This window comes from Stylophora pistillata, chromosome 9 (assembly GCF_964205215.1).
Source record: "Stylophora pistillata chromosome 9, jaStyPist1.2, whole genome shotgun sequence".
In the NCBI taxonomy this organism is placed as follows: Eukaryota; Metazoa; Cnidaria; class Anthozoa; order Scleractinia; family Pocilloporidae; genus Stylophora; species Stylophora pistillata.
The window spans coordinates 17,981,613-18,008,022 of record NC_142527.1 but is presented as its reverse complement, the minus strand read 5'-3'; the positions used below and the strand labels follow the sequence as shown (position 1 = coordinate 18,008,022).

The following is a 26,410-nucleotide window of genomic DNA, read 5'->3' as shown; positions in this document are numbered from 1 at the left end:
ATGTCACCACAGAAAAGAGTTGGATTTCAGTGAGTGGCAATAGATTGTTTGACTTTCTGATAATGCAGTGTAATATTGAGCAAACATGGACTCGACAGATGCCACTCGTCAATAATGAAACAAATGAAAAACACACAAGAAAAAATTCCCAGAAGGAATAAAAAGTCTCAAAGACACGCCATTCAGGCTTCAAAACCCTAATTTCTCTAATTGACCTTCAAGATCACATGCGTAATAAGTTTGAAATGCGACTAAGTGGTCCAGGTTGAAAGAAAATTTCATTGTTTAGTTCTATGAACGATTTGTCACGAATATGTACAACCGTGTTTGTCACACATGTACGGCAGCTTTCATCTGGCTTCGAGTGGACGTTCATTAAAACTCTCGAAAGGAAAAGATTAGCACTCGGAGATGAGACGCACAGTCATTTATTGGAATTTTTAGATTGTTACGGTCTTATAATTTCCTGCCGTGCACGAAAATTAAGAATGTCATACCAGGTTTGTGACCTTACTGTCGTGATCCGGTGAATAGACCGACATTCCTCGAGAGTTTTGGGAGGTAGTCAGATGACACTGTTTGTTGAAAGCTCACATCTTTTGCTAGCTGCCTTTCAGGGTTCTCGTGCGTTGGACGCCAATCACAACTAAAAACGTTTTCTATCTAATGGCGCTCGGCACGCGAGAAACTGGCGATCGTGAGGGTATGCAACTTCGGTTCGTTTTCAGTCAACATCTACCCTAAATCTGTTTTGATTTATAACAATTTTTACTCCAAATTTGATAGTAATGCGATACAAAACAAGCTGAAAAACAAATCGTTATCTTGGGTATGTTCAACTGGCTAAACAGAACTCGTTTGTGCGCTTTGAAATATTCATTGTCCTCGAATTTCACTCGGCATCATCTCGCTGAGAGCGAATATCAGAATATTATCAAACTAATGAGAGAGGCCTTTGACTTTACGAGGTTATTAATAGTGTCTAAAGCAGGAGTTTGAAAACTTCCAAGTCATCAAATCAACTTTATCAAGGTCAAGTGGATGACCAAAAAGCAGATCAGAAGTTATTAGAACAAGCTTATGAATAACTTATGAGGAGTGAACATACATTGTGTAGGAGGAGATTTATCAACTCCTCTTAAAAGATTCCTCCACTTCCCGGCTGTTAACACGGGTAAACCTTTTCGGTAATAGAAAAATTTGCAGCTCTGCTTGAGGTCCGAATAACAGTCTCATACCGCCGCAGTGGTACTAGCCTTTAGGCAATGCCCACCCCGAAACGACGCATTCCATATGATACCAGACTTACAGACGTATCGGTAAGTAATTACTCATATTAAGCGTCACCAACGCCACCGGGCCATGCCAACCCCGAAATCTTAGTTCTCATTCACCACTCGAGAGGCATTTTTTATACTGAAAAAAAAAAAAAAAATGCAATGACGACTTTTTTTTTTTGAAGTGCATATCGCTTTATCCTTTTCACCTGTTCTCAAGACCAGTAGTTATTGGAAGTATTTAAGATTCACTTTGGATCACTGAAAGTTTGAACTAATAAATGTGACCACTACAAGATATTTCGGAACGCGAGTCTAGATTCAATTGGTTTAAGAAAACACATAGCTAGTCCGATGTTACACCATCATAAAGCCGCATGCTTTTTTCGGGGGAATAGCGTAGATTTGTTCTGCTCTGCTTCTTCATCAACAACTAATTAGACTAAACTGATACCCCGAGGGATTAGTGATTTCTACGAATTTAACTCTTTCTATCTAACAGGGCAATCTATCTTTCCCCAGAAGAGAACATTCATATGTGCTAACGAAATAAAAGCCAGTAAACTTTTGCATTCAAACAAGAACTCCCGTATCCAACAGACCGCGTCCCAAGATCAAGGAACAGTCAGATTGAAAAATAAAAAAAAAAAAAAAAAAAAGAGCGAGTGCGTTTTTCCTAGCTTGACATTAAAAGCCGTTATTTCAATGAATCAGTCAGAGCATTAAATCAAAACTTGAAAAGTGGATCTGTCAAAAAAAATATTAACAATCCGTTCTTTGGTGGGGGGTAATACTCCTAAGTTAATTCTGCTAGAGTTCTTGCCATTTGACATGATCCTTGAATCAGTCGTAGAAATTGCAGCTTCAAAAATTGATTTGTCATGAAATTTTAATTGTCCACACCCTCCACCTAGGCGTACAGGGGACTTTCCGAGAAACTGGGAAGGGTTAAAACCCTTCTTAATTTTTGTAGATTGGTTCCTTTCAATCCTTATCTTTAAATGCGAACAACGTACATGGGCCAGTGTCGTGTTAAGGTTGCCTCAAAGGTCAATAGATTGAAAGAACTAATAATACAGCTCTGGCAGTTATATTTCATTACAAGAGAACGATGAAGTTGTCAAAAATTTTATGTAACCTGGTTGAACAACATGGATCAATGTCGATAGTTCAGGTTTCTTTCGAAATATACTGTCATATTTTGTTCTATAATCCGTAAGAGACTTCCCAATCAGTGACAGAAAAGACTCTCCGAATATTTAGGATATCTCTTTTAGTATGAAATTTCAAGACGGCATAACCAAAAATGAATAAAAAGAGTCTTGGAGACCTTCATGTCAAAAAATTCAAGATTATGTCAACAATTCGGGGGCAATCGGTCAATAACGTATGCTGATAACCTGATAACAGACCCTGGGCAAGCAGAGTTTCCCTTAGAGATTTCATATCATTGTGGAATGCGCCAAAGTAACATTTGTAAAAAGGCGTAAGAAGATATCTTGCATTCCTTGAACACATAAAAAATTTTAGGTGAAAATTATTCAAGCAAAGCATTAATTCTTTTGGCGACTTTCAGTCGATGCAAGGAGTGAATAAGTTCAGCTGTGGGAAATTTGAATACCACGTTCAACCGAGTAAAGATAACAATTCAACTGAACTAGATAACAGAAACAGACTTAGACGAGTAAACCAAAAGTGGTAGAAACAAGTTTGTAAAGGATATATATATCTATATAAATACTATGAATATTAAGTCAAGGTACAAACAGCTGTTTTTTTTAATGCAAAATCATTCCCAGTTTGAGATGAGGGAGTTATTGCTCGAACCTGCTGAATTCCTTATTAGTTACGATATTTTGCCTCGTCACTGGGGAAGTGTTCTCCACGCCATGGCCCTCCCACCTACAACTTAAACGCTAAAAAAATCGATTGAGTTGAGTTGAAGTGAGTCAGTTCTGTTGCGTATTTTTAAATGAGCTATGATTAAAGCAAGGACAAGCATTTATTTCTTCGGACCTTCTGTACATTGTTGTTATTGAGCACCGATTGCTAAGACATGACTGCCGATAGAATTCATTTATTTGAGGATAAACGTCCCACATTTAATTATAAAAGTTTGACTCAGACTTAATGAAACGATCGTTCCATGAGAAAGAAAAATTTACAGTCTTATCCAAACTGCTCAGCATCTAGTCACAGATTTTCAAGTATTGGATATTTGGAACAATTTTTGTAAATTTGACTTTCAAAACTGATAGCTATCATGTTTATTGCACCAGAGCCCCTTCAAGATGTCGGAGTAAAACTACTATGCTTGATCTACCTCAGATCTAAGACTCGATAAGACCGCCAAAGTAGTAGTGATGCTTCCCAGACTGGTTGTAGGACCCTTGTAGCATTGTTTTAGTATTAAAGGTATAAATGCCTTACGAAGCCGTTAGGTCTAGAAGGACTAGCTATGTTATCCAAGCTATAGGCTTAAATTAATTTAGCAAGACGTTAATTTCCCATGCACGAGATTACTGTGTGATGGATGTCCTCTCCTGGGATGGGATGGGTGGGTTGTTGTCTTGCGTTTCATACATGAGCCTCTGGCTCGGGCAATATGGGTAACCATGCCTCACGTAAAGACATTAAACTTTGATTACTATTACTATTACTATTACTAAGTTCCGTGACTGAGGGTCAGGTTAGAGACTTCTCCTAGTTACGTAATTTTGTAAACCAGGATCTCGGGATCTCGGTTGGAACACAAGTTTTCTTATCTATTGATGTAAGAAATAAAGTCAAACAAAAATAATAGGGGTAGAAACATTCAGCAATTATAAAAACCACACTAATACTAGCCGATCAGTTAAAGCACGAACTTGATGTTATTTGTATTACTTAGGTAAACAAAAAAAGTCGCAGAAAAGGACTCGGTTCTTCGAATCAGACGAAGAGAAAACAGAAAAATCGATCCTTTGTAGAGTTCGTTCCAATTCTGTGTATAGAACTGATCGAAACCTAAATCTATCCATTGAGTTAGCCGGCAAAATTGTAGAGATCTTATATAACTCATCAGAATGTTCATTTTCATCCTTAGGCGACATACTTCAGCATCTTAAACTCTTCTGTGAAAAGTGAGGAAGCAAATCGCTTCTGACTTTATTCCAGAAGACGTCATTTGCTGAGGTTGAAGCTATAGCTTGTTTCTAACCAACAAATAAATCCAGGAAATCATTTTAAATATCACGAGACGTCTTTATCGTTGTTGTTGTTTATCATTATTTTACAGAATATTACAAGTAAATTTACACAACCCGCATATAGCATTAGCTAGTCTTGGCGGGTATTAGAAATAAATAAGTAAAAAAGTCTTTATCCTGGTCTTTGCAAAAAAAAAAAAAAAAAAAAAAAAGTTTAAAATAAACTGAGACAACCAGAGGCAGTGAGCGGTGCAGGGACTCGACGCCGGCGTTCATTCAGTGTTCAGCGCGTGTTTTCTTTGTTCTTTGACGTTCCGAAAACGTCCAGCTGGGTGCTAATTGTTTTAAACTCGAAGCATATGGCAATTTTATGAAAAGTGGTTTGAAATCTCTACGCACAAGTTTTCAGGCGATGACTTATTTAATTACTTAGCAATTACATTACGTGCAGTACTGAAAAGAATTTCTCGTGGACTTTTTTTGATTTATTACAGAAATTCAATCCATGCGACACATGGTGAAACTAATACCTTGTCAGCAGGACGTTATCGTTACGTGTTACAAGTTGCAATTTTGCGATTATAGTGAATCTTTTTTTTCAACCCTTTTACTCCCATGATGTAATTCTTAATTCTTCCTTCTAGCTGCTAAATATTCAGCCTCGGAATTTAGCGAGGATCGTGCATCATACGTATTGCCTTGGAAATTAGTTTCGAGAATTTTGTGTCTGAAGATCAAGCAATGCATAGATATTACAGGAGAGGCTAATGATAATCATTTACCAATTTATATAGCCTTTATTTAAATGTGCTGATCAAGAGCGCTTTACATATTGTTGTTAAGGTTGAGATCTGACGTCACCATTTTTTTTTTTATCAGGCGTCTCTGGCAGCCGCTTCAGTCCATGTAACGATCTCACCTTCCCACCCATCCCACCTAAGGGGAGGACATCCATCACTCAATAATCTCGTGAGTAGGAAATTAACGCCTCCTATTTTTAATTTCTTATTGGAGAAGACGAAGCAATGCGAGTGAAGCGACTTGCTTAAGGACACAACGTCGTGCCCCAGCCAGGACTTGAACCCGGGCCATCCGACCCAGAGTCCAGCACACTGACCGCTGGACCAGTCACGCCCCACACGGAAATTACTTCTGGGAGTTAAATGGGTAAGAGGCACCATTAAAATATATAACTGGACAGAAAAAAGATATTTGAATTGAAAGATAAATGAATAAATAGATAAGTAAATAAATGATAAATGAGTACATAAGTGAATGAAAAATGAGTTAATTTTTTATGAAATGGACGGTAAAAGAAAATCTATTGAGTCAGCGGAATACTGAGGAAAGAAAGGTGAGAAAAAACAAAAAAAAAATTACAATCCAAAACTGATATGGTAGGTCTATTATCATCATTATTAATTCTATAATTACCAATTTTATTGTCGGTATTATCATTATCACCATTTACTAGTTTTATCATTTTTATTGTTATCATCACTATCATTGCCATTATCATTAGTATCACCGTTATTATTATTATTATATTATTATTATTATCATTATTATTATTATCATTATTGTAATTATGAGTAAAGGAGGATGTAGAACATCTGTCACGGGGAAAGGAGGCTGATGTTAGTCCTATGTGAGGACTCGGCGGCAGGGAGTGGGGGTGGGGACCTCTATTTTCTGGTTGTTATTTTTTGCGCACTGAGCTACAGAGAATTCTCAAGCAAAAAAAGCTTTATATTTAGGTCACTGATTATCGTTGCATAGCACTAAGCCGGTTTGATCTGTCAATTATTGGCTTATTGAGGATTAGAAGTATTAGGAGGTCTAAGCTCTCGGGCCACCAAAAGTCAGCCAGATAGGAAAGGAGTCTATCAATATGTCTGCTTCGAATTGTAAATGGATATTAAGTTTCGTACCAAGGTGGTCCTTGTTTTGAACCTTCAAAGGCGATCAGGGTAAGTTAACCCGAAACTGGCGAGAGAGAGTAAACTATATCCAGTTGGTGTGACGCGTCGAAAAAATTTATGCCCTTATGTTGAGTTACCTCTAGTATAGAAAATATTGGTACAATGACGTCAGCTTAGTGGGCAATATAAAACAATTATTTTAATTCAAACGCAATATAGAAGCTTTTCTTACATGCAATGTTTGAGCTTTCCAGTGGGATATCAGGTGAACAAAGCAAATGCAGCTAAAAAAACCTACTCTCACAATCACAATAAATCCACACCGCTTAACTCAAAGAAATATCATTGAACAGATAAGTAACCCTGAAAAAACACACTTAAAATGGACGAAACACTGCATGGTCAAATAGAAAATGCCTAATTTTCATTCTTATGAGATAAATATAAGTCGATTAGCCGTGTGTAATCCGAACCTAAAATCTGTAGGAAAAGTCTGGAAAAGAGTCAATTTTGCAGATTTCTTTTTGTTATAAAGATAAGAACACAATTAGAAAACAACTTCTTTGTTCGCAAGTACCGGGGATGTTTCATTTTGATTAGTGAATTATGGTGGGTCGAGCATTGTTAAACCATGATTTTTAATTCTGTCGGAGCAAGGCATAACCACAGTCTATTTTTAAATGCAATTAAGGCAATTATGCAGTTAGCTTGTGATGTGGTTCAAGGCATGGGTGCTTGACATGCTAAAAAATTGCTTTGATAGTTTGCTACAGTATAATTTGGAAAATTTTTCATCTCAAAACTGAAAACCGAAAATCGAAGGCTTCATTGTCAGGTATCCGATTTGAATTTAAAATTATTCTTTTCATTAGCGACAGGTTGCATTAGTGCAAAACGTTTTCGTGATATAACTAGAATTACTTTACTGCGAACATTTGAAGAAAACAAGAAAAGAATCTTGTTGGCGCTCCAGTAGAATCTTTAATCTCTGGCTTGCCTTGGAAAAACAGCAGTATCATTATGTAAGATTTACGTTTTGTCTTCATTTGTCGAAAAGTTTTTCAAGCGTAGAAACTTTTGTTATTTGAAACTATAAAATAAATTTGCTTGCACCACACTTTTGCTCAAACTGTGAGCGTCGATCAAACTATTGTTTGTAAAAGCCATTCAGCGAGGATGCAAGCGATCACGTGGTCAAGCTAAACAAAAGGTCCCAAGTGTATTGAAATGCCTGATCGATTTCCAATGGTGCTTTGTTGAACGCAATTCGAGCGACATGAAAGGGAAGAGCAATGCTACGATCCACTGCCTTTTCCCAGAGATTTTGGCCATTATTTTTAGTTATTTGGACATAAGGGATAAGGGAAGAGTTTCCCAAGTGTGCTCAAAATGGAGAGACGCAGCTTACAACCGTTTGGTATGGCGCGGTGTTCAAGCAAGACTACATTTGAGGAGGTCAAATCCATATCTATTTCCTTCGCTAGCGAAACGTGGTATTCGAAAAATCCGTATACTGAGTCTTAAAAAGAGCTTGAACTACGTTATACAAAATCTACCGAATATAGAAAGCTTAAATCTGAAAGGATGCTATAATGTGACGGATATTGGAATTGGGCATGCGTTCGTTAAAGATCTCTCGTCTCTGACAGTGTTAAATCTAAGTTTGTGCAAACAAATCACCGACACAAGTCTTGGACGAATCGCTCGATTTTTGAGCAATTTAGAGGTGTTGGATCTCGCTGGATGTTGTAATATAACGAACACAGGACTACTTCTTTGCGCATGGGGCTTACCGAAGTTAAAATACTTGAATCTTCGAAGCTGCCGACATATTTCGGACACCGGCATCGCACATCTCGCAGGATTGAATGCGAGTTCAGCGCGCGGAAACAAGAATTTAACTACTTTGTGTTTACAAGACTGTCAAAAGATCACCGATAACGCACTAAGCAACATAGCTAAAGGACTAGTGCATTTAGAGTCCATCAATTTAAGCTTCTGTTGTGGAATTACGGAAAGCGGACTTTCTCATTTAGCTGGTCTGCGAAGCCTTCGTGAATTGAACCTTCGATCTTGTGAAGGTATTGGCGACGAGGGAATAGCACATTTGGCAGTAGGAGGCCTTAATTTAACGTACCTAGATGTGAGCTTTTGCGAAAAAGTGGGAGATGCAGCACTGAATCATATATCAAATGGACTTCATCATTTGAAAAATTTAGGTTTGAATTCTTGCCATATTACAGACGATGGTCTGTGCAAGGCTGCGCGGAGTCTACACGACCTTCGCGTTTTGAATATTGGCCAATGCACGCAAATCACGGACGCAAGCTTGGTTTCTATCGCCGAAAACTTAACTAGTATAACGAACATTGATCTTTATGGCTGTACTAGAGTCACTAAAGCTGGACTGGAGAAATTAATGCATCTACCTCATCTTCAAGTTCTCAATTTAGGCTTGTGGCAGAGATGACCCAGCGCTAACACAGCTGTGGCACAGTTGCTCGTAATTTTATACACCACATGTCGCAGCTAATTCGGGTAAATTCGATTTATTTCTGATACACCTTGGTCGTGAAATACAGGCCAATCTCGAGCGAGAGATCGACCTTTTTTTTCAGTCGATTTCTTCGTGTATTTTTAGTTCAATGCCATCGTGTTCCAATGTCACTCATGAATTGAATATGTGAATAAATTTTACTAAAAATGGTTTGTATCGGGAACCTTTTGTACTTAAAAGACGGAGCCAAGGAGAATTTCAATTTCGGATTAAAACTAAACTTCGTCCTTCATCTGTGGTGACGTGTTTTGTGAACCAATTTCCTCAATTCACAATTCCATTTTTAGCCTTTGTAAATAACCTACATATATTTACAATTGTGTCACTCGTTCACCTGTTATTGGCGCCAGAGTATCTTTGATTTTAAGCTATGCTAGGCGAATTTCCCTTTAGCCGGCACTTTGTAAGCACTTCCTAACATAAGTAAAACGAATTAGATCGCTTAAAACTTTTCCATGATGACCTTAAAAGAGTGTAAGCGGTCTCTCATGGAAGATTTCATCGTATATATAGCGTGACCGACATGGAACAATTCGCCTGTCATGTTAGTTGAGGACTGCAACTGGGTTCCTTATCAAATTGCTTAGAATCTGATAGTACAAGAGAAATCCGATCCCTCTAAGCAGAAATGTAAGGAATACGAGCGTTACTGAAATATTTCAAGCACTTTTCTATTGGCACAAATCTAAAAGTAATGTTCCTTATTTTGTACAACGAATGTTCAAAGATTCTTTTAGTCATGAATTCATTGAAACTGGTATTTTCTTTCTTATTTCTACTATGGTTTGCATGCTGCAAATATAAATTTAGCTTTCAATGAAAAATAATTTTCTATTAAAAACCAATTTTTATGCTTTGTCAAAACTGAAACCTTAAAATTAGGAATAATGTTGCAAAAGATTATTTCAATGAAAAAACATACATGTGGCCTTTTAGATAAAACGAGGTGAGCGATTTGTTGACCTTTTACTCCACATCTCGAGCAATGATAAATGCGAGGCTGGAAAAGTCAATTACAGGCATTGGCATCTCGATTTTTCAATTTAGAAGTGGTTGAGCTGTCTACTCTTCCATTGCAATTGCCAGCTGGGACCTGGTTTACCAGATCCAAAACTCCATGCAAGCACAATTAAATGTGAAGTTAGTCGGAGTCAGCTTGCTAGGCCAACACATTACACGGGAGTCAGTTCTTCGTTTACATTAAACTTTCCTCGGTTTCATCGGAAAGACATGGCGGGTCTTTGTACACTTGTTTAATAAGGACTCTTTTCTGGTATCCCCTCGGTTCACGTGCGTGAGCCCTGACGTGTCTCACTATTAATCAATATTTCTGATTCTGATATATTTAATTTGGGTCGTTTCCATAGAGACGGAATTTGGATGTTGCAATGTTGCTTCAGCTAATGACTTTTACTTCTTTCTAGTTGGTGTAGCGCTTCTAATAAGTAATTAGAGCTACGCCATAGACACACATGAGTCCACAAAGAACTACACCATAGACACACAGTCCACATTTTGTTGCCGAGAAATGAAAAACATAAGCAGTTTCTTGAACCCTCGGCATGTGTGACAACTTGCAAGATGTAAGCATGTTCCGAATTGAGCGAAATGTTCCGGATTATTGAAAAAGGCAAACTTGTCAGTTCAGTGTTGACAATTTTGGCATTCGAAATCAGTGACTGGGGTTGGATGACTCAACTTTTGAAAAATCATTGCTTGTGTTTCAGTCCTTTCCCAAAGCTGAGAACGTGTTTCTTTAGAGAAATGATAAAAACTGACACGATTGCTGGGGCACCGAGAAGAAAAATTGGCAAAATTCCTTCAGATTTCTCGTAAAATCACATTTTTGTGACAGGCGCGTCTTTGTCGTGATTGTTATGTGGCTTATTTCTTTTGAGGTTGAGATGGCCAATATTCTTCCTTTCAGAAAATTGTTTTTATAAGCATCTACGCAAGACCTTTCGGGTTAGTTAGAAGCGCACATTTTGCTGCTGCAGTATTTCGTATGGGTGCACTTATATTACTAACAAAGTCGGTCGTGACAATTCCATAAAATAGATCGGTGTTTTAGAACCTTCGAGAAGCAAATACTGGCGACACAGATGGATTCGTCAAATCATTTTAACCAATGCTTTTTAAGTCAAGAAACAATGAAGACAAAAAGAAGTAACTCATAACCTATAATTAGTGACGGCCTCGAAAGTTTTACTTTATGTATCTGTTGTGTAACGCCAATGGAAGCCTCCTCGTTCATCTGCAATTTGCGGATCTGATAGAAATATTAAAGCTGCGTTCCTTTTTGAAAGGTAAAAGGAACTTTAGTTTGAGTTAGGAAGAAAAAATATAAGAGAGAAAAGTGACCAAGTTTCAAACTTCACACATTCCAGATTTGCAGCCGCTAAGGAAATGGTACCTCACCTGAAGCAGGCCGCGCTTTAGATTAGATTTGATTAACACACCCCTGCGAAGTTTGCGCATGTCAATTACTCATAACGCGCCAGAATTTGGCCCGATGTTACTCAAATGTCACGCACTTTAACATTACGTGTTTGCATACTAGTATGTTTTAGATCAGCTACTTCATTCTTCATTAAGTGCCATCTTCAACGGATTTAGAAATTAAAACAAAGTTTGGAATTTGATAAAAATATTAGGATGCATCACGTAAGTTACAATAAATATCATTATTTATTATAATAATAAATCCTCGTTTGCTAAGAGGAAAAAAAATACGGACAGAAAATAGATGAAAAGAGAGAAAACTTAGAGAGTACCGTCGTTATTTTATTTTCCGTCGCCCAACTCAATTTTCAAAAAATGCATTAGAATTCACTGCTCTTCAGTCTATGCTGTTACACTGTAGCTCGAAAACTATCTGTCTATCACAAGTACTTAACGAGACTTCTAGAAAATCAGCTCATTTTGATGCAGAGGCTCACTCTTGGAATGCTCTAGTACCGAATAAATTATGATTCGTTCGTCTGGAACTTGACACTTCCTTAGGCCGTAGTCGGACGTCAAGGAAGGAGATTCAGAAAGAGTGACTTGTATTTTACCTAACCTTGATGAAGTTTTTTGTCAAACTAAAAAAATACTTTGAATTTAAGCTTTTAATTTGAATTCATCGATCTTTTTACAGACAAGGATCAACTTCTGTCTGAGTGTGCAAAACCACAACTGACTCTCTAGACAATAAAGGTTTAAGGTGTGTCCTTATTTGAATACCTACACACGAAGAGTTTGTAAATTTTATTCAACGACCGAAAGATAAAATCTTTGATGGCTTTGTTTGGTGGTAACTTATGCCGGTAATGGCGATTAATCAGTGTCCATTAGATCAACTATCTAAAAAAAAAAAAAACAAAACGTGAAAACTTGAGCTTACTGTCAAAGATATGGTACAGAGCATTTTGACCCGCAGCAACGCTGACATCAATGTTAGCTTAAGGCTTTTAGGAGGCTATTTGTAGTTGTCTTAGAATACCAACTTGTACTGATTTAGTTTATAAAAAGATGATATAGCTCACCTCAGAATAATTCATCATGATATTCATAATGACGAGGGTTTATTGACGGCACAAAAAAAAAACTTCAAATGATGAGGATGTGAACTACGGTTTTGTACTTAAAATCAACATTCAGGATATAAACGTTATGCAAAAACTGTTTTCAAGTGTAAGCTGTTCTCTTCTCAAAAAAAAAAAATTCATATCAATTAGGTAATGTACTCAGTATATTGTCAAAAGCGTAGCAAAAGGCGATCGATGGCTTTTGTAGGACTAGTGCCGAAAAAGCGTATCAGCTATTGTACTGAGTTTCAGTCACGCTCTACTGAGAGCTGTGTAAAATGCTCTAAAAATGCGGGTGGCGCACACAATAAACACCGACATTGGCTGACTTCTCTCCTGTGAGTGTGTCTTAATAGTGAGCTTTCAGATATCATTTCGAGAGTCCTCCTCCTACAACATTCATTCACTTCGATGAACAGAAATTGTACGATTCAATTATTTTAACGCCTACTGATTGTTTGTCTTGGAGGGGAATAAATATGCAGTCAACCGATTTTCTCAGTTGCTACTTCCTCTCAACCGTTAATGATGTAATCCTGACTGGCTCTCTGCAAATCTTAGAATAAACTTAAGGGTAGACTTCAAATTATGAGAAGTTATTCCAAGAAATTTATAGCAAGACCATTTGATGACCGAAGGCAAATAACTGTCGCAAGCGACTTCAAATCTATCAGTGACCAAGGATGACAGATATTTTGGGGCCGGACTGAATTTTTCGATAAAAGTTTTGGTAACAAAGAAACTATTCCCAAACAGTTACACTATTTGAAAGGTCTTCGATACTTTAAGCCAAATTTTTTTTATTACATAACTTGAAAATTTATTGGCCTCTTGGATGCCCCGTTTCAGACACAATTCCAATGACACAACATGGTGCCCTGAAAAATTGATCCAAATTGAAGCAGATTACACTTAGCAACAGCTAGCTTGGACAAATACTGAATTATCAAAGTTCAAGAGCCGTTCTCTCTTCACTTCATGCGATTAAATGAACCATTCTAACACCAGCTGAACAGTAGTTCAATTTCTGACGCATGATTATCATTTTCACCCATCTGTTTATTAGCCGCATTAACTAAAGTTTGCTATCAAAGTTGTCATGGATCATCAACCAACTCAGTTGTGCTTAACAGAGCAACACTGTAGAATGTGCGAGGGCAGGCCTTCAAACATAGAAGCAACTCACCTTTGATTTGTCAGCAGGGAAAGATCTTTCTTTAGCCACGCTGGGTTTTTCTTCCGACGCTTGTGCCCGACGGTATCTATGGGAATAATTTGCCTATCTCAGTGATTGCTACAGCACCTGATTGGACTTGAGGCATATTAAATAGCCCCGGGTAAAACTGGGTCATTATTGCACACGTATTAACACGCAAAGGTATAAAATACATCTTAATCCAACCGCGTTAACTGCGACGCAGATATAAATAAGACACATTTTTAAAACCAGGAAATCCAAAAATCAGTTGTGTGTAATAGTCAACACCATGTCTTTCACATTACCCGTCTAGGTAAAAACGCTCGCATGAATAAGCAATTATTCATGTCTGATTCTGTTAAAAGTGGTTAAGTATATACAGAAGAACCCCCTTAATTCAAAATGTGAAGTGAAAAGAAACATGGCTGGAGAGCTGACTGACGGTAAATGACTGAGGTATGCTGGAATTGTAAGCGAGTATAGCTCTACGCTCGAGTCAGTGGAAAATGGGAATAGAGCGGATTCGAGTTGATTAGGCTCTTCTGCTTTTGTTTGCCACAGAATTCTGAACATATTCCAAACGTACAAGGCCGAGATACCGATTAGTGAATTTACTGACACAGTTTACATTTTTAAAAGAATCTAAGGGCCGATCTCGTTGGGTCAAAGAAAGCAAACACACCACAATCATTAGAAACTCGAAGTTAAATGGATGTTGTTGTCTTGTTTGCATTTGCAGCTCATTAAAAATTATTACAATGAAAAGGTAACAAAATAAGGGTGGGATCGCAGCAATTTTTCTACGCCAATAGTTGCTGGTATTTCGTGAACTTTGGCATCGCACCGAGTGATTTCGGACGGGGTGTTCAAAACTCTTCCATGGTAAAATGCTCTCCGACTCTTCTTAAAGGCCTATCGTTACTTGTTTTGTAAAAATATTGGTTCTCAAGCGTTAATCTGTTCATCTTAGAAGTTTACTTTAATTTAGTCGGCTCTCTTTACTCAATACACTGAGGTCGTGAGGTCAACAGTCAAAGGAACCGTCTTGATTTTGCATAACAAGCCTAAGAAGCCCCGAGCCTTTAGGTATCTATTTCACTTTTCACAAATAATTCATTAGCTTTTCGTGCATCGATGAGAAACTCACTACTGATCTGTAACTATAAATGAACACAAAAGCGCGTATTTAATTGAGTTCTAGTCGCGGTATCACAGACCATTTTCCGTCATTAACAGCGAGATGTAATCGACGCGGTCTTCAGTGATGAGAGGGCGAAAAAAGTGTTTGGCGCCAACCTTGTCCCGGCTATCAGCGTGTGCAAAATACTTACAATACAACTTTTATTAAAAGGTGCTTGAATTGCCATCTCAAACAGCAATTGCGTAGTTCTTAACAAATCTCAAGGAACATCTTAATCAACGGCTTTCAAAAATGCATAATGTCATAAAAATGCAGCTTGGGAACAGGGCGTTGTTCAATTGAAAGTGTGTTTTTTTGCCGTTGCTTGTAAAGTCCTTCTAATAGGTTCTACGTACAATTTCTTTCTTTGTTCTATCACTGTTAGCTAATTTTCGCTTGTCTTGACCTATCTCGCCAATCATTTCTCGCGAACAAAAGTTGGACATTTCTCATTAAAAGCTTCGTTTATTTTGTTCGTCATGGATTGCTTCTTCTTCTTAGCTTCTTAATCATGGTCTGAGGCAATATCACTTGTTGTGTCTCTTTCAACAATTCGATTCCACCTCTTCTGACGTTTTTTGCCTATTCTTGCATAGAGTAAACGCATTTTATATGCTATTTTTGACGTCACAAGATTCTCTTAAGTGAGAAATCATGCCCCAAAGCAAATTTATGCAACTATGTAATTCACCTTCGAATGGTTTAAATTTTTCTTAAGAAAATTACTCAGAAACGCTGCAAGGGATACCTCCGTAAAGGTTTCTTAAATCTTGCAGTCATTACAAGTACAATCAACAATTTGAATTCTTGGCTTGAAAACAGAGAAACTTAACGGTGGTATCTTTGTGGAAAAATGGAAAATCAGTTTCGAATGGTTTGATCATAACTAAATATTCCATTAATTGCGCAAAATGGACAGTTCTGGAACACCGACATACAACTGGAATTCTTGGATCACAAATCAATTTTCCAAATTTAACAAATAAAAACTCCGAAGTCTATAACCCTGTTTAAATAAGGTCTTTTCATAAAACAAGCATTAATAACGACTCACTTTTTGAAAAGGAATAGAACACTACCAAACTTTCAATGCCGAAAACTTTGAAACTGATTACAAATTGCCCAATCCAAACTTCATGGTGTCACACGTTCAGCATTTATATTACTGATTGAAGCATGTGTCTTCAGTAAACAGAAATTTCTGTTTTTCGTGAAATAGCACTCCTTCCGGGAAGAAGGCAAGCGCGGACTGGCCTACCTCGCTATTTTACAACATCTTCTGTTCAGTTTTTAAACATCAAGATAAGGATAATAGTAGGTTTCTCATCTTGTCTAGTCACGGTCAGGATTTTCTTTCAACAATACGTAACCTTAGCTTTTAGACTGTGTAGACAAGCCAGTCAGTCTATTCAAATTTAGCTCGCAGTGAAACAGCTCCTAGCATAAAAATTTTTAAAGTATGAACGAACTAAGCTCTTCAAGTTAAAAAAAGAAAAGCTTTAAGTCTTAATTTCTGTGACCGATATCCTGACAAAGATTCGCTGAATCAGTTCCACAACTTTCCTATTTCTAATACAGCACAAACAAGGTCATAATTTTTTATTTCTATCATAGGTATGCAAAAATGTGATAATTTTTCACAGAAGGCTCTCATATTTCTATAAATTTGCCTCAGGCCTAAGTATCCTTCACTGAAAAATTATACAAACACTGAACTAAGACCGGATAAAATTCATAAAAGCTATTTGAAATACTTCGAAATTCAAATGTTGGAAAATGTGCGATTTCTTTCAACTAAAAATTTTGTCATCACATTTAGACAAGATAAAACTCTATTAAAGTGTGACTAATCTGGGTTGTACATGAGAGGTTAAAATGCTGTCTACCAAGCAAAGGACAACGGAAGAAAAAAAGGACTTGAACCTTGAGCCTGTTTCAATTACGGGATATTTCTGTGTTTCCTGAAGAAATTTAACCGAACCAGAAACAAAACTTACAATTGATCCCGCAATGCGAATGGTTCATAAAACGAACATACAAGGCCGGAGCTGAAACCTTGTCACGTAATTTCTAGCCCAAAAAAAAGCTATGAACAACATTTTACCCGTGAAGTTGCACTTACCTCGAGTGTAAGACTTTCAAGAGACTAAGTTTTTATCTGGAACTGAGCTGGAGAGAAGATTAGGGTTTGTCTTTCATCTCAAGCCATAGAGCAAATGGCACCAGTTCAAAGTTAACCAGATTGGCCTTTTTATAACAGACAGTTGACAAAGAGACTTTGTTAAAGCTAGGAATTTATGGAATTTTTAAGGTATAATTGGGCAAAGAAAAGGAATACCCTGTTTGGTCTACAGAAGGCGGAGAGATATGATATCTGAGCCATGCTAGTGAAAAGAATCATTTAATTTCATATCCTTTTAAGGATTGGAAATTAATAATTAGTTGAATATTTCTATGGGCTAAATTTTATCAGCCAAAAATCAGGTTATGAAAGGACACAATACCGCGACTGCATAAAAATGTTTTGCTTTGAGGAGAAAAGAAAGAATTTCACTCGAGAAGAAAAAAGACTTATGACGTCAATGGCGAGAATTTATTCTCATGACCGAGTAATAATGACAAATTTTAAAACAGCTGATGTGATATTCAGAGAAAAGTGCTCTGAGATGTTGCCTATGTTCATGATCCTAGCAACTTCTCACGTTTTCTCAATTGCAACTTACATCAAGACCATCGTGTCACTTTATTTGCAATACAGCATAAAATTGCAGGGTGTACTTTTATCTTGTTTGGATAACAATACTTAGGGCGAATACGTTTTGATCACTAACTTTAAAATACGATGATATTGATAGCTGTAGAATTGAAACTTTCTTTTCGGATATAAATTTTGGTGTGACAGGTTTTCGAATTGAGAGTAATGGACTCCTGCGTGTTTCTTGAAAGACTTCGTTAAACGCTTAGAGAATGAAATAGAATCATTCAAATGATTTTCAGGGTTCTTGCAAAATGTTTTTTATCTCATGTTTTGTCATTGTAGCAACTTTCCCTTTCAACGTGTTATGCAATATAAGGCTAACAATAGGAAAAGTAAATAACACTTGAATTAGACCCTTGGGCAATTAATTAGGTTAATTAACGATCTTTCATGAAAAGGTTTTAATATAACTGTAGATTTTTCTTACAGATAAGGACAACATGACAGTTCTAGAGGAGGCTTTTGTAATACGATTAAAAACAATTTGCTGTCGGTAAATTTCGAGTTTGTATTAACGAAAACATGTGCGTGAGAAATCAACCTCCAGTTGGTGATTTTTTGATGAGAGAAATAGGATCAGACGTCGAAATACGCCCATTTTTTGTCCACTACTTTTAACATCAGATTAGGAGCAATAGTTTAGAAGTTGAATTTTGTATTACGTACCTCGATGTGTATGATACGTATTAGCTTTTGTTGTCCTTCGGCAAAAGGGCGTAAGCCCTGTTAGGTAACACAGAAATCTACGGCAGTTGAAAGAGAGCTCTCAGTTCTTGAAGGGTAGCGTTAGCTATAAGCTAGAGGATCTCATTAGAGGAGACTTTAAATTCTGGATTCTATGATCAATTATTACATTGTATGACTATTCGTTGATTTCCATAGATTGTCTAGTTGCATTAATCTTCTCATCTCATAAGTGACGAAAAAGCAATTTCTCTTCGCATCACCATTACGTTGTCAAGCAAATAGGTAACGAGAATTTACAACAGAAACGGAAAGGTAAACGAGAGGGCGTCGTTTGATTTTACGCTTAGAGATTATAATCAGAATGGAAGCTAACCTTATAGGGCAGGTATGGCTGACAGTAGCAATGAATAGGTATCTTCAGCAAATCTCGACGGTAACGGTAATGAAGACGTGGCAAAACAAAAGATCTAACTGGTAGATAAATAGCTTAGGACGTGTGTTTTAAAATTTAGTACATTTCTCAGCCGTCGTCATTAGGAAAAACAACAAAGTGAAATCATCAAAATTTGCGTGGTCTGAGAACCGAAACACCTCCAGCAAATAAATGAAGCTTCGATTTGAAAGCTGCTCCCTCACGTGATGCTGAAGTTGAGGTGTGGCACTATAACAGACGGTTAACGCATAGAGCTATTCGTGAAATTCTACCTAAAAATATAATTGCATTATTTAACAGACAATGGCAAGGTCATATAGAGCTGTGAAAACGAGAAATACTTTGAATAGCTAAAACCGACTGGACAGCTAAGACAATAGATTGACCTAATATAAGCACATCTCCATCAAAAGTGTACAGTCCACGGGCACACACACTATTATTCTCGCGATACTTCTTTAAGCAATAAAATTCTGAAAAAAAATCAGATTACGCACTTCATTGATTTGCTCTGTTCATAGTTTTAACTCAAAGAACTCCGACGAGGGCGTTCAAGAAAAACTGTTTCGTAGCGCTTAGATGCGAAAATAATTTGTTGTCAAAATTTTTCGAGCCATTGCATCATAGAATGACTCAGTTCACTTTACGTGAAGGCAAATTGTTGCACATGGATGGTCGTGGAAGATAGAGGTTAAGACGCGATCGAATAAAGACCTTGCGGCTGACCGCGGTCAAATGATGAGGAAGTTTTGACTTAAGCCGTTTTCAGAGCAAAGAAACCGCGCCCATGCCACCGTATTGCTTCCCTGTTAGGAATGAATTTGGCCTATGCTTCTATGATCTAAAATGAACTAAAGGAATATTTCTTTCTGTTCATAATAACAACAACTCAATAGCATATGATGAACCACATGTATATATTGACAAGTGATAAATGAATGGGGTAAGTCGTGTGTGACACGAAATTCAACCTCGTGTTATTACATTAGTTCCATTTCCACAAATTTCACAAACGGAATGAAAATTGAAAGGTCTAGGACACGTTTGTTGCTTAAAACTTTCTGTTTCGTTTATTTCACTTGAAGCAAAAATCATCAACAAGGTGTTTTTCGATAGTGCATGTTTACTCAGAACTGGAACTCAAATCTTTGACCCCAGCAGGTCTAATAATCCAATGAACATCTTCAGACTAATTTCATCGGGAAACGTGTCTATGTATACCCTAATAGGGCTGTTATATGCTAATTTTAGAAAATATGTTTCTTATAGGATCAAAATTTAACTTGGACGCCACGGCTTCTGATGTGTGGGTTTTTATGCTTTCTGTAGCACCACGTGAAGATAAATGATGGCGCTTATAGCAAATGTAGCTTGTAGCAAAGCTCTTGGGTAGTGTAACCGTTGGAACACAACGCAAGTGAGAAAAGGCGGGGTCTAGAAATGAAAGTGACCTTCTTCCCCAGACCTCCGTTGTTTTTCGCTCGCCTTAAATTTATCTCTTTTCTTTTGACCAGGAGCCATGGCGCAAACGATGCAAGTCTGACAAGATTTAGAGATTTCGAAAACAGGTTTCTGTCAATACTGACTGAGCCACGAGTCAAAGGACCATAAGAATTTTAGAAAGACCGACACATCGGGTATTTTGAAGTAAGGAAGATAAATGAAAGAAAAAGATTTCCTTCCTAGGTAGGATTAACACCCAGTAAGAATATAAAAGAGCTCTGAAAATTAAGCAATGAAAAGCGGTTTAATTTTCACGCAGATTTTGTGGCGTCTTTTTCATCTTCAGGCTGTCCGTAACACAACAGGGTTAAAAATCATTATATTTGTTATCTTAGCTGCTCGACATCCTACCGAGAATAGTAGCTTATTGAAAAGAAAATATATCTTAGGGCGCGGTCATAATAGTTGTCGAATTTTGCCCATGAGATTTTGGGGTACTCAGCCTAATCTGCTGTCGGCGGTTGATAGTTGACCCATCCTTGTAGGAGGTCAATTGGACAAATACCATAAAACCTAAACAGCTTTAAAACTCTACGTATTCTACCTGATCTTTGACACAATCCAACCTCCTCTAATCTTTGCTGTTTGCGAAAATTTTAATTCCTGTTACGTAAATTAACTTAGCGTTTTCGGCGCCTGTAAGGAGGATCCACTATTCAATGCCTCAGTTAAATTAGCGTCTTGCGGATTTTCAAATCAAAGAATGTAATTAATCAAAGCGCCAAACGTTTCCAGACATCACAATTATCATAATCGTTGCATTGGCATGTTTGCAATTACGCTCTCGAAGGCATTGTCTTTGCGTCATCATACAAGAGAATAACCTTCGTATCCAATTGTTTCCAATCACATATTGCAGCTCTCAAGTATGTTCTTTGAAGGGAAAATAACTGGCTCTTTGTACTTGTTGGTGGATCTTAAGAGTTTTTCTGCCAATCATTCACGAAAATAAGCATAAACTTTCAAGTGGAAAGAATACACGGAAACGCTTTACATTCAGTGCATTTCATCACTATGGTCTTTGCTCGACAAAACAACTTATTCTGGAAGAGCATTTGTCCTGAGTACATTCTCCATTAAAATTAATTTAACCGATCTTGTAACCTCTATGTTTAGATAAGATCCTGCAAACTTTTCTGCAAAATTTTCTGAAAACTTTTCTGCACACCTGCAAACGTTTTATTCCTTATTCCTTTATTCCTGCAAACGTTTCAAGTGATTCCTTCTGAGTCATTGTTTACGAACGTTGTAAATTTTCTTCAGTTTGAAGTTGAGAGGAAGTATTACGTTTAATGTAGCTAGTAGGACCATAACAGAGCAAGCTAATGTTTGAAAATATGAGCAGGGAGAAATCCATTTCGGGTCTGAAACAGTTTGAAGAAACTGCGTCACAATTTGTGCATTTCAAAAATTGATCCTGTTTTTCTCAAGTTCATCATTTTCAAGCCATGTTGACCTTCTCTATCCTCATCCATCCTCGTTCTCGTTCTAAATGTTTTTTTCTCCACTTTAAGAGTTGTTCTTCTTTAGCAAAGTATATCTATTATTTTGAGGTCTTCTTCCAGCTGTAGACAATTTACAAAGACCTAAGGAAGTCATTCAAATATTGTTTAAAAGCTTTGCATGCTAAGATCTCTACCACTTTCTAATTTAATAATCAAAGTTTGGCATTAACTCCTTCCGACTTGCGTATCCTGCGTTAATTCGATTCTAGTTCATTATTTTCGTCTGTTCGTTGGTTGGCAAGAAGTACGGAGAACCAATGAATGAACGCTAACATCGACAACCATTGAATCAAACTGCGACACTTCTGAAAGTTAAGCCAGTTTTATTGGACGTGTCTGGGATTTCTTTACAACCCTCCATGGTCGATAAAAAAGTTATGGGTCGCTTCAGAAAATGAGGACAGCGACACAATGCACTGTACAGGATGTTTGAGTTCAAGGTTCAAGCAACTGTTGAAGTACTGAACAAATTTAAATTTAGCTTTTCTAATCGTCTTATGTTCAATTCTGTTATCATCAGATAACTGGTTTAATTCTTGTTTTGATCTTTGTTGAATTGCTTGTAAGAAAAATTTATCCTCTTCACGTTTTAAGAGTGATTGAAAATCTTAGAACTCTAGAGGGACATATTTTGAGGACCACAAATTACAATTTGGCTCCAAGACTCTTTACATTGAAAATCTAACATCAAAAGATAATAACTTTCACGTTGTAAAGAAGAGGACGGGTCTATAGGTTCCTGACCTTTTGGCGTGGCTCAAGAAAGAATTTTAATCTAAACCCTCCAAACAGTGCTTTAGACTCTGAATCGAGGTCACTGTTTTGCTTTCTGTTTTGGGCAGACATCCTGCCTTATTACAATGGAACTGTTTGCTCTGCCGAAGTATACATGGGTCTAAGAAATCTGATAGGGGAAACTTTGCAAAGTGCTGTTGGATGGCCAGCGATGAACTGAATTCCGTCAAGGGGCCTGTTTCTGGAAGGTCCCAGTAACTTAACAGGTCCGTAAAGCCGTTCTGTTTTCATGGGGTTGTCAAAATTTTGAAAATTATACAATAAAACTATCAGCTAATGAAACAAAATGGACTGGTTCGGGTGTCAGAACCTGCTTATCAGTTCTTTGAATAATAATTTTAAAATACGGTTTTGGGCCCGTTAAGTTACCGGGACTTTCAAGAAGCGGCCCCTTGGACAGTAAACTATACTCTTAGCCACTTCATGCTTTGAAACTGTTAAAAGATCTGCAGTTGGACAGTTGGCTTTAACAGTAAATTCCTTGATGTTCCTCGACAGATTACTCATTTTAAGGATGGAATGATTAAAGAATTTCCGTCAAGCATGCGTGGTAATGACTGATAACGTCTTCGCTAGATTTCGGATATTCAGTTTATGATGATGTTTTAAGATAGACTCCTTTTCTTTCTTAGAAAATCAATGGAATTGTAACCTATGTTAGAACTGAACGTCGACTGACGTTGGTCTCATGAAACTGATAAACCAAACGCTCTCCACATGCTAATGAATGCAGCGGTCCACAAAAGGATGGAAGCAGATTTTACTGATAGCCCATAATCTGGAAGTGCAACTCTTTTGCATATAGGGAGCATCGTCACGGTTTATTTGGGTTGAGAAATTAAGCTTACCCTTTCCTAATTTGTCCTTTGCAAGTAAGTCAACGTTCTCTATCCTGAACTATCCTTGTATCCGTTTCGTTTAAGCTTGCCTCTTTGTTGGGTGTCCACCTTTACAAACAGTATTACTATATCTTACAGGCTACGAATAAATAATATGTTCTGAACAATGTATGTGTAATAAACAACGTGTTACAAAGTTCTATAACCAACTCCAACTATACTTATGTAGTGCCTTGAAGAATGTGTGGATTACCATCAGCGATAATTCACCAAAACGGAAAAACACCATACTTACATTATTGCTGGCACTCGCTGGAAATCAGAAGGCATCTAACAATGGTGACGCCTTTTTCAGTTAGCCCTTGCGAGCATAAAATGTCGAAATTGAGTAGTAAAACACGTTAAATGTGCTTATCAATTTAACAATTGATATGGCGAAGTTGATAGGGTTAACAAAGTAGCATGGTATAATCTCAATTCATGACATTCTTTGTGTTACCAAAAATACACTTTCTGCACGATCTATAAAGCAATTTCCTGATGACTGCAGACAGAGAAGAGCATCTTTTTAATTCTTTTGGATGTCCCGTTTATAAGATCTATTATTTCAAAGACAGTTCAGATGGACAGACGAGGACTTCAATGACACTTTACAATCTCTTGAACGTTGTTACGAAAAAACAGTTTGCACGCCTGGCGTACCTACATTCCTCTGTTTTGTTTCGTTTTGCTTGTTCGTTATAATTCTGCCATACAAAGATACAGAATAATTTCAAGATCACAGATCGAGCTATACTTTTATATATCTGTCAATTTTAAGTTTACAAGATAGATTATTAAGGCCGGAACTCACGAGAAAATCTCATTTCAATGACAGTCATTTCATGGAACTTTTCCAAAATGGGTCCATGTTTTTTTTCCTCTCGCGCTCCATGTTGCATACACATGCATGTAACACTAAGCTTTAAATTAAGAGGGTGATGACTTTTAAAGTATTTTACTCACATCTCTCCACGTGGGAGAGTGGGTACTTTCTTCTAACGACGATGTCTCACCCGAAAGGGAACCAAGCTGGAGGTAGTTTATAGAGTACGGGTTTTAAGACTTTTTCTTGGGCTTTTCAAGCTATTTTATTATACGTTAACAACTAAAGAGAAATACTCAGTTTTTCGCAGAGTTGTCGCGAAACTTTCCAAGTGATCAACCCATTGCCTAAGCAGCTTTATTGACACATAATAAGACACTAAACGAGAAAGAAGTTTGTTTCGGTATTCAGTGATAAACTATAACGCTTCATTTTCCTCTTACAGCAACACGCGTGCGAGACCAAACGGGAAGCACATTTCGCTTTTTAAGCGATATTCTGAGAAAAAGTGTTGGTTTGGCTTCGAGAACAAGCTTTCCTAGCAGATGAGAACAAGCCACCACCTTCCATTTCCCTACCCCCATCTCGTTAGGCCTTACAATAGCATGGATATCAGGAACAAATCCAATTCATTCTACGTTAACGCATAACACCATCTTCATTTATCAAAGAACTTTTATTTACTATATCTCTCAGAAAGTTGGGCTGTATTCATCGTGCGTTCGGTGAAGGTATCCTTCATTTTACTCCATTGAAAACATTGCTTACACAGCGCCAGCACCGTGTGTTTCGTGTCTCGACGTTCCCACACGATTAAAACAACATCGAAAACAAAATGTTATTCAAAGGAAGAGGATTATACCACATAAACATTTGCTAAATGCTTTCATAAAATGCGTTAAGATTTATGATCGGCACTTTACATCTCTCGTCAGATTTAATGCTTTTTAATTTTTAGTCAGCACCAGCATGTTTGCGTGGGATTTCACAGACCAGTAAGAAGTAGGGTGAAGAATGAGGTTAGATTTTGCCTAATGTGCTTTTATTAGCAATATTTTCCTACTGCCGCCTACGAAATCGTATAAATGAAAAAACTATCCGATTAGGTAAGGAAAAATTATTTTCATGACATTCCAAGGGCAGTTTTGTACCGCGGAAGGCACGCCTCGCAAATCATACGTTGACATAAAAAATTATAGACTTACACCAGAATGAACCAGCAGCCGACAGAAGCTACGCGATCACGCTAACAAGTATTACTTATTCCAAGAGTTTTCGCCCATTTGCCGCTGGCGTAAGTTCGGAATATAGCGAGTGAATATTTACCACGTTTTTGCGGGGTTAAACGGTAATGGTTTGAGCTAACAGCATAATCACATCTGATATTTGTTAGGCAGCTGTAATAATGGCTTATAATGGAGTTAGATTGTATAAAATCATGCAACAACATGGCGGACCCACGGTTACTCAGATATACTTTTGTTCTCTCCTTTCAACAACGGAAACACACAAGATAGATATAGTCGAAACAAAACAGTGCTCTACGGAGCTCATGTTTTCGGAAAACACATGATAAATGAGGAATCTCGACCGATCACTTTTCAGACTTCACCGAAATCTTCCGCTCACTCGTCTTTCTATAGGCTTTGTTTAAAGAGCAATTAAATCGAGCGCACGGCCAATTCGCCATTAGCAGTACCGCATAGCTAAATATAAACAACATAAATTGACCCTTTCCTAGGGAAGAGTTGCGACAAGTCAACGAACCTTACCGTATGTCCATTTCGACCACCTGAACTCAAATACTGTTCCTTCTGTGTACGAGGTGAAATGAACCGCAATCTTCACCAAACAGCGACACCAGACTGTAAAAAGTCAAGAGCGTCTTGCTGGAACCTATTTCAGCAGACATGCCTGCTTTGTGTTAATCACTCGCATTGCGGATTAATCTCTCTTACATTCGTAGCTTCTCAGTTTTCCATGCTAAGTAATTGAGATCTTAACCGAAAAGATAAAACCATGGCTTTTTGTTCTAGATGGGTGGCTTATGTTGTTTTAACCCAAGTGCAAAACTCGCATATTACACCGTCAATTCTAAATCCGGGTTGGACAAAATGTTATCCCCACCAAGAAA

At 37.5% G+C, this 26,410-nt stretch overlaps 2 protein-coding genes and 1 long non-coding RNA gene across 5 annotated transcripts in view; 2 read left to right on the top strand and 1 right to left on the bottom strand.

The window, feature by feature from the left end:
* Positions 1–26,388, bottom strand: part of LOC111322312 (protein Wnt-5a) — a 38,952-nt gene extending 12,564 nt beyond the window's left edge. For all 3 annotated transcript variants that reach the window (XR_015991842.1, XM_088733702.1, XM_022925391.2), the window contains exons 1-2: positions 26,049–26,388; positions 13,700–13,775 (exon numbers count right to left, since the gene is read on the bottom strand). Coding sequence is in view for 2 of the 3 variants with exons in the window: in XM_088733702.1 (XP_088589828.1) it covers positions 13,700–13,775; positions 26,049–26,059 (87 nt within the window). In the remaining variant the exon portion in view is untranslated. The remainder of the gene's footprint in view (positions 1–13,699; positions 13,776–26,048) is intronic.
* Positions 65–20,530, top strand: LOC148723606 (uncharacterized). Its single transcript, XR_015991843.1, has 3 exons — positions 65–1,319; positions 5,345–5,632; positions 20,284–20,530. It is a non-coding gene; the product is annotated as an uncharacterized LOC148723606 (long non-coding RNA).
* Positions 7,641–9,093, top strand: LOC111322313 (F-box/LRR-repeat protein 14). The gene has a single exon (XM_022925393.2). The coding sequence runs from the start codon at positions 7,664–7,666 to the stop codon at positions 8,855–8,857; it is 1,194 nt and encodes a 397-aa protein (XP_022781128.1). The 5' UTR covers positions 7,641–7,663; the 3' UTR covers positions 8,858–9,093.
* Positions 26,389–26,410: the final 22 nt, after the last annotated feature.